At 58.3% G+C, this 8,616-nt stretch overlaps 1 protein-coding gene across 1 annotated transcript in view; it reads left to right on the top strand.

Annotated features, from left to right (window-relative positions):
- LRP5 (LDL receptor related protein 5) overlaps positions 1-8,616 on the top strand; it is a 98,001-nt gene that overhangs the window by 35,449 nt on the left and 53,936 nt on the right. The window contains exons 5-6 of the mRNA XM_008061395.1: positions 37-433; positions 1,447-1,618. Of these exons, the coding sequence (XP_008059586.1) occupies positions 37-433; positions 1,447-1,618 (569 nt within the window). The remainder of the gene's footprint in view (positions 1-36; positions 434-1,446; positions 1,619-8,616) is intronic.

Below are 8,616 nucleotides of genomic sequence, written 5' to 3'. Positions count from 1 at the left end.
GGCGCCCCTGACCCGCTGCGCCACGTGTGTCCGCAGGGGCCGAGGAGGTGCTGCTGCTGGCGCGGCGGACCGACCTGCGCCGGATCTCGCTGGACACGCCGGACTTCACCGACATCGTGTTGCAGGTGGAGGACGTCCGGCACGCCATCGCCGTCGACTATGACCCGCTGGAGGGCCACGTCTACTGGACGGACGACGAGGTGCGCGCCATCCGCCGGGCGCGCCTGGATGGCTCGGGCGCCCAGACGCTGGTCAGCACCGAGATCAATGACCCTGACGGCATCGCGGTCGACTGGGTGGCCCGCAACCTCTACTGGACGGACACGGGCACCGACCGCATCGAGGTCACGCGGCTCAACGGCACCTCCCGCAAGATCCTGGTGTCCGAGGGCCTGGACGAGCCCCGCGCCATCGTGCTGCACCCCGTGATGGGGTAAGGGGGCCGGCGGGCGGGTGGGCAGGGCGGTCACCCACACAGCCGCTTCTGGAACATTCTCACGCATCAGATTCCCGGAGCCCGGGCACAGAGCTTCTTCTCGAAGTTCCCCGCTCCCCCACCCGCCCCGGGACTTAGGACACGGTCGGCCAGGCCCCGCCCCGAGTTGCGGCCGGCCAGGAGGCCTGGGCAGGGCCTGAGAACCTGCATTCCTGCTGAGCGCCGGGGGGTGCTGGTGCTGCCCGCCTGAGCAGCACTGACGCAGGCTGTGGTGTCCGTGTGCAGAAGGCCCACTGCTTCCCCTGGCCTCAGTTCCCTCGTCTGTAGAATGAGATGGTCCAGCTGGGTGATTTCTGCGATGGTAACGGCCTCGGTGGCACCAACCATGAGCTGGACCTTTCTTTTATTATTATTATTTTTTTAGTCAATGTCTCAGTCTGTCGCCCAGGCTGGAGTGCAGTGGCCGCTCCCAGCCACCGCAGCCTCAACCCGCTGGGCTCCGGCGATCCTTCCGCCTCAGCCTTCCAAGTAGCTGGAACCACAGGCGCGCGCCACCATGCCCCGCTCATTTTTTTGATTTATCGTAGAGATGAGGTCTCGCCAAGTTGCCCAGGCGGGTCTTGAACCCACGGGCTCAGGCAATCCACTCACCTCAGCCTCCCAAAGTGCTGGGATGACAGGCTGAGCCACCGAGCCCGGCCTAGCTGGGCCTTCCTTAACCGCTGGGTCTTTCCATCCACGGGGTGGGCAAGGCCACACAGGTGAGGGCGCAGAAGCCTGGAGAGGTTCAGGGACTCGCCAAGGTCACACAGCCCAGAGGGGGCAGGCGTGGGGTGGGGCTGGCAGACAGGGGTTCCAGCTTCCAGTTTAGGATTCTGTGGAGATGAGGTGCTTCCAGCCGGGGCGGGGTTCTTCCCGAGACCCCTCCTACCCCATGTATGGGGGTGGGGTGGCTCTCGAGCCTGGAGGTACGGCAGGGATGCCACCACCGACGTCTCCTTCTCTTCCAGCCTCATGTACTGGACGGACTGGGGGGAGAGCCCCAAGATCGAGTGCGCCCACCTGGACGGGCAGGAGCGGCGCGTGCTGGTGAATGTGTCCCTTGGGTGGCCCAATGGGCTGGCCCTGGACCTGCAGGACGGCAAGCTCTACTGGGGGGACGCCAAGACGGACAAGATCGAGGTGAGTCGGCCGTGGGCGGCTCAGGTGACGGAGAGGCCAGCAACCCGGGGGTGCCCCGTGGGCTGGCACTGCCCGGCTGTCCCCGGGCCCTGCGTCCCATGCAGAGAGGCCAGGTCTGGCTGCCCCCAGCATGACATGCTCAGCAGGTGGGCATCGGTGGGGTCTGTGCTCTGCTGTCTGGCCAAGCAGAATCCTGGGGAGTGCACAGATCATGGCTCACCACAGCCTCGACCTGCTGGGCTCGAGCGATCCTCCCGCCTCAGCCTCCTGAGTAGCTGGGATTACAGGTGCTTGCTACCATGCCCAGCTACTTTTGTTTTTTTTTTTTTTTTTTTGAGTTGAAGTCTCATTCTGCCACCCAGGAGTGCAGTGGCACACTCACGGCCACTCCAGCGTCGACCTGCTGGGCTCTGGCAATCCTTCTGCCTCAGTCTTCCAAGTAGCTGGAACTACAGACATGCACCACCATGCCTGGCTCATTTTTTTTTTTTTAATTTATTGTAGAGATAAGGCCTCACCAAGTTACCCAGGCTGGTCTCAAACCTTTGGGCTCAGGCAATCCCCTCAATTCAGCCCCTCAAAGTGCTGGGATTGCAGGCTTGATCTACCACACCCGGCCTCCCAGCTAATTTTTTTATTCATAGAGATAAAGTATCACTGTGTTGCCCAGGCTGGTCTCAAATTCCTGGCCTCAAGTGATCCTCCCACCTTGGCCTCCCCAAGTGCCAGAATTACAGGTGTGAGCCACCATGCCTGGTCTTCAAAAAACCATTTTCTTTTTTTTGTTGTTGTTTTTTTTTTTGTTGTTTGTTTTTTGAGTTGGAGTCTCACTCTGTCGCCCAGACTGGAGTGCAGTGGCCGCTCCCGGCCACCGCAGCCTCGACCTGCTGGGCTCCGGCGATCCTTCCGCCTCAGCCTTCCGAGTAGCTGGAATTACAGGCATGCGCTACCACGCCTGATTTTTTTTGATTTATTGTAGAGATAAGGTCTCGCCAAGTTGCCCAGGCGGGTCTCGAACCCGCGGGCTCAGGCAATCCACTCACCTCAGCCTCCCAAAGGCGCGGGATTACAGGCTGAGCCACCGAGCCCGGCTAAAAAAACCATTTTCAAGTGAACAATTTGGTGGTACTTAGTACATTCTCCATGTTGTGCAGCTATCACTTTTGCTGTCTGTGTCTAGACTACTTCCAGCACCCGGGAAGGAAACTCCATGCCCCCTAGCAGTTAGTCCCGGCCTCTGGCAGCCGCTGGCCCGCGTTCTGTCTCTGTGGAGTTACCTATCCTGGCCTTTCCGTGTGGGTGAAATCACAGTGTGTGCCCTCGTGCCTGGCCGCCTTCTGTCTTCAAGGCTTACCCATGTCATCTCCCATTTCAAAACTTCGTTCCTTTTTGTGGCTGGGTGGGACCCCACAGTGTGGATCGAGCACACGTGGTCATCCATACTTCAGTTGAGAAACAATGGCTTCCACCTCTTGTCCGTTATGAATAACACTAATGTGAACATTTGCGTACAAGTTGTTTTTGTTTTTGAATCGGGTGCCCAGCAGGTTGACGCTGGGGTGGCCGTGATCTTTCCACGGCCACCCCTGTCTGCTGGCCCCACCCTGTGCCTGTCCCCTCTGGACTGTGTGATCTTGGGCGAGTCCCTGAACTTCTCTGGGCTTCTGTGCCCTAACCTGTGTGGCCTGCCTACCCCGTGGATGAAAGGCCCAGCTAGGCCGGGCTCGGTGGCTCAGCCTGTCATCCCAGTACTTTGGGAGGCCGAGGTGAGTGGATCGTCTGAGCCCGTGGGTTTGAGACCCACCTGGGTAACTTTTGAATCGGGGTCTTACTCTTTTGCCGAGGCTGGAGTGCAGTGGCGCAATCACGGTTCACCACAGCCTTGACCTCCTGTGCTCAGGAGATCCTCCCGCCTCAGCCTCCCAAGTCGCTGGGACTACAGGTGCGTGCCACCATGGCTGGCTAATTTTTTTTCATTTTTTGTAGAGACGAGGTCTTGCTATGTTGCCCAGGCTGATCTTGAATTTCTGATCTCAAGTAATCCTCCCACCTCGGCCTCCCAAAGTGTGGGGAGGACAGGCGTGAGCCACTGCGCCTGGCCAATTTTTCTACTTTCAGAATCAGCCCATACACGGTCAAAGCTTTGTAGACAGTGTTAGCCACTGTGGGAACAACTTCATCCGCTGTGGTCATGGGTAGGCAGGGACAGGGTTGGCGGCAGGAGGGACAGGGCTGGCACACCCTCGCCTTACAAACCGGACTAGCCAGAGATGCCCTCTGCGTGTGGTGAGACAGGAAAGCGAGGTCGGAGATGGGATAGCAGAGGGGGAAGGGCTCTGAGCCTGCCGAGGAGCAGGGCCTGATGGATGAGCCGGGAAGGTGCCCTGACAGCGCGTCCCTGTCACCTCCCGTTGGAAGTTCATCACTGGGAGGCCTCACACAAGACACAGCAGGACAAGAGGCCTCTGCAGGGTGTCCTTGATGGTGGGACTTGGGGAGTGTGGGACACCGACCGCAGGCCACGTCTCCGTGATGTGCTCGGATAAACCGTTTCCAAGAGGGATACATTGTACACGGGTTCTCAAACCCCACAATCGGGGGTCCCTTTGCTTCCCTGCAGTGGCCCTGGTGGCACACGCTTTGGGACTGCCCAGAGCTGGCTGAGCTGCGGGGTTCCTGCCTGACGCTCCTCCCTCCCTGGGAAGCCACTGATGGGCCACCGAGGTGCTTGTTCTGTGTTTTTTTTTTGTTTGTTTTTTGAGTTGGAGTCTCACTCCATTGCCCAGGCTGGAGTGCAGGGGCATCCTCATGGCCACCCCAGTGTCAGCCTGCTGGGCTCCAGCGAACTTTTCCCCTCAGCCTTCCAAGGAACTGGAACTACAGGCACATGGCGCCACACCTAGCTAATTTTTTATTTATTGTAGAGACGAGGTCCTGCCAAGTTGCCCGGGCTGGTCTCGAACCTGCAGACTCAGGCAGTCCTCTCACCTCGGCCTCCCAAGGCACTGGAATGACAGGCTGAGCCACCACGCCCGGCCTTGTTCTGTGTTTTATGCTGGAACTCGGTGCGACTCTTTCCTCCTGAGCATGGGAACCTCTCCCAGGCGTGTCCGTGGGTGCCTGCGAGTCATGCCCTCTCAGGGTTCAGCCCAAAGCCTGGGATCACGCCCTCGTGGCATTTTTCCGGGGGGAATGCCAGGGTCTGGCTGAGCTTCTGAAGTGTTCCTGGTGTGGACTCCTCCCACCGAGGGTCTCAGGCCTGCTTTGGGCTCCATCAGCAACACCTACCGAGCGTATCGCGTGCACCAGCTGGGTTCCAGCCTCTGGGGCCCAGCACACAGTCCTCTGAAGGGGCCCCTTAGCCACCTGCCACGTGGACCTTCGGATCAGGCTGCTGGCCCAGGTGCAGCTGAGGCATGAGGATCTGCCTCTCTGAGGGTGTGATCAGACTCCAGGTGGGACAGGTGGTCGGGGAAAGTGAAACGGGGTCAGGAAAGAAACCAGCCATGCTTGGCACGGCGGGGGCATTTCCAGGGTGTTGTGTCGGGGGTGTGGAGATGGCCGAGCTGGAAGTTGAGGACTGGTGCCAGCCTTGTGGGATCTTGCCCCCTGTCTTTGGGGATAGATAGGACAGTGTCCCACATGTCAGCGGGCTTGGCTTGGCGCTGGGCAGAGGGCGCTTTCTTTTTCTTGAGCCAGAGTCTCTGTCTCCCAGGCTGGGGTGCAGTGGCACACTCATGGCCACTGCAGCCTCGACCTGCTGGGCTCAGGCGATCCTTCCATCTCAACCTTTCAAGTAGATGGAACTACAGGCACACGCCACCACGCCTAGCTAATTTTTGATTTATTGCAGAGATGAAGGCTTGCCAACTTGCCGTGGCTGATCTCGAACCCGTGGGCTCGGGCAATCCTCAAAGTGCTGGGATGACAGGCATGAGCCACTGTGTCTGGCTGAAGGGCACTTTCTAGGGGGCAGCCCGGCTCTGCTTTTGAAGGGGCGATCAGGCTCCCTGTGTCCTGAGCCCAGTCCCCCAGGAGGACGTGGCGGGCCACTGTGGCCAGTCCCTCACCGAGTTGGGAGAAGAGGAAAGGTCAGGAAACACCAAGCTGATGACATGGGGTTTCTTCTAGATGCCCCTGCGGCCCTTGGATGAGATTAGCAGAGTGGAGACGGTGGGCGGGTCCGCATGGCCCCTCTTGGGGCATCTCCCCCTGGCCGCGTCGGTGACAGCTGTCATGGAAATCAACGTCCAGCCCTCTGCGGCAGCCTGGTGGACGCACACGGGGTGGCAACCCTGTCCTATGACTGGCCAGTCGCCACCGTCAGTGACATCTGGGAGTAGCAGGGCCTCCTGGTGTGGGCGTGAGCCAAGGGCACTCCCTGCCAGTGCGCTCAAGGGCAGCCCCGAGCTGCCCTCCACCTGCCAGGCCTGCTTGGCTGGTGCTGACACCTGTGGGTTGGAACTGCATCCCGGTGCCACCTACCTCCCCTCTGCATCCCAGAGCTGGAATCCCAGCGTCGTGCCCAGGATTCCTGGCCCCTGGGGCTAGAGCTTCCAGCCCGTGGGCGCCTGTAGCCGAACTCAGCCCAGACGCGCCGACCTATCCCCCCTGTTCCCACCTCCCCGTCCACCTGGGCGCCAAACCCGGCTGTGACCTTCCCTTTCCGACCTGCCACAGCTCTTACGTGGTGTGCCACGAATGCGTCTCTCTTGGTGAAGTGACTGGGATCCGCTGTGTCCCTAAGGGGTCTCCGACTGCGGTCACTCAGACACTGCCTCCCTCCCCCCAGCCTCCCTTCTCGGCCTCCACAGCCCAACTGTCTCCTGAGCCCCAGCCCATGTGCCTGCTGCCCTCGGCCAACCTCCCTGGAGGCCTGGGGTCCCTCCAGCTGTGCGCCATGGTCTCACCCCTTCCACCCACTAGGCCACCTGGGGTGGCCTTCTTTCCAAGGTAGTTCCTGCCTGGAGGCCAGGAACTGTGGCGCCTGCACACCCATCCAGGGCTTGTGTGCCTCCTTGGCCGTGGAACTGTCATTATTGTTGTCATCATTTACTTTCTTTTGGAATAGGGATGAGGTCTTGCTATGTTGTCCAGGGTGGTTTTGAACTCCTGTCCTCAAGCGATCCTCCAGCCTCAGCCTCCAAGATGCTAGGATTACAGCCGTGAGTCGCCGTGCCCAGCCTGTCATTGTCATTTGACCGGCCTTGTCTCCCAAAGCAGACGTGACTCTCTGAGGGCCAGCCCGAGTCGGGGGTCTCTGTGCTGACCTCTAGCAGGGGCTGGGGACATGTACCAGGTCTGGGTCAGGAGTGACATCCCTGTACCTTTGTGTTGTCACCTGTACTCCCAGTGGTCCTCACTTGCCCTCCAGCCATCTGTCCCCTGCCCTGATATTTACCAGCTAGAGGTGACATCAGCAGAGACCAAATAAACAGATACTACAGGGATGGCGGAGGCCTGGCCGGCTGTGCTATGCTCCATGGCCCTGGGGGATAGGTTAGTCCACCAGGCTCCTGGCATCCGGACCATGTGCGTGTGTGTTGAACAGCTTTTTAAAAATTGAATTAAATTTATTTATTTATTTTTGAGTTGGAGTCTCACTCTGTCGCCCAGGCTGGAGTACAGTGGCATGCTCCTGGCCAACCCCAGCCTTGACCTGCGGGGCACCGGCGATCCTTCTGCCTCAGCCTTCCAAGTAGCCAGAACTACAGGCGTGCGCTACCATGCCCGGCTAGTTTTTGATTTATTGTAGAGATGAGGTCTCGCCAAGTTGTCCAGGTTGGTCTCGAACCCGCGGGCTCAGGCAATCCCCTTGCCTCTGTCTCCCAAAGTGCTGGAATGACAGGCTGAGCCACTGAGCCCGGACTCTTTTTTATTTTTTTAATCCTATTTTTGAGTCAGGGTCTCACTGTCACCCAGGCTGGAGTGCAGTGACACAATCACAGCTCACCGTAGCCTCAACCTCCTGGACTCATGTAATCCTCCTGCCTCAGCCTCCCGAGTAGCTGGGACTTCAGCCGCACACCACCATGCCCAGCTAGTTTTCTTATTTTTTGTAATGATAAGATCTCATTATGTTTCTTAGTCTGGTCTCGAACTCCTGGGCTCAAGTGATCCTCCCACCTCGGCCTCCCAAAGTGCTGGGATGACAGGTGTGAGCCACCACACCTGACCTAAGATCTTTTTTTATTGCGTGAAACAAAATGACTGTAACCGTTGACTTTGTGGCTTTGTGTTGGACAGAAAGGGATCATTACACCCTCAAACAGCAGAGCTCTTTGCCCTTTAGATGTGAGCTCTCAGGGTGGGTCCTGAGTTCTTATCTAGTTGCACAAACCAGGTCAGCGGGAACATAGGATTTATTATGAGGAGGCTTCACGTCAGGTGACTTTCTTGGGGTTGCCATCTGCGGCTGACCTGCAGACCCCATATAGCGGGCCGTGCCCCTCGGAGCATGGCTGCAGGTGGGCTTCTGTGGGTCTCCCTGTCCTGCCTTCCAGAAGAGGACAGAGGCCACAGCTCAGAGAGAGCAGAGCTGGAGACCCTTATTGTCCCCAGACATAGCCTCTGGGGTCTGGTTTCCTTTCCTGAAAAACAAGGGCACAGGAATGCCCAGCACCGGGGTTGAAAACTCTGGCTCATGGGCTGCATCCGGACCACCACCTGTTTCTGTGTCACTCTCAAGCTAAGAGTGACTTTTACATTTTTTAATTCCTTGAAAAAAATCAAAGGAGGAATATTTCATGACCCGTCAATATTATATGGAATTTGGGCTGGGTGCGGTGACTCATGCCTATAATCCCAGCACTTTGGGAGGCCAAGACGGGAGGATGGCTTGAGCCCAGGAGTTCGAAAACAGCCTGAGCAACACAACAAGATCTTTTCACTACAAAAAAAAAAAAAGGACAATTAAAAAAGTAGCTGGGCTGGGCTCAGTGGCTCAGTCTGTAATCCTGTGCCTTTGGGAGGCTGAGGTGAGTGAATTGCCTGAGCCC

Source organism: Carlito syrichta, unplaced genomic scaffold (genome assembly GCF_000164805.1).
Source record: "Carlito syrichta isolate Samal-C Ts95f unplaced genomic scaffold, Tarsius_syrichta-2.0.1 Scaffold305238, whole genome shotgun sequence".
Taxonomy (NCBI): domain Eukaryota; kingdom Metazoa; phylum Chordata; class Mammalia; order Primates; family Tarsiidae; genus Carlito; species Carlito syrichta.
The sequence above is the reverse complement of the archived record's forward strand: the minus strand, read 5'-3'. Positions and strand labels throughout refer to the sequence as shown.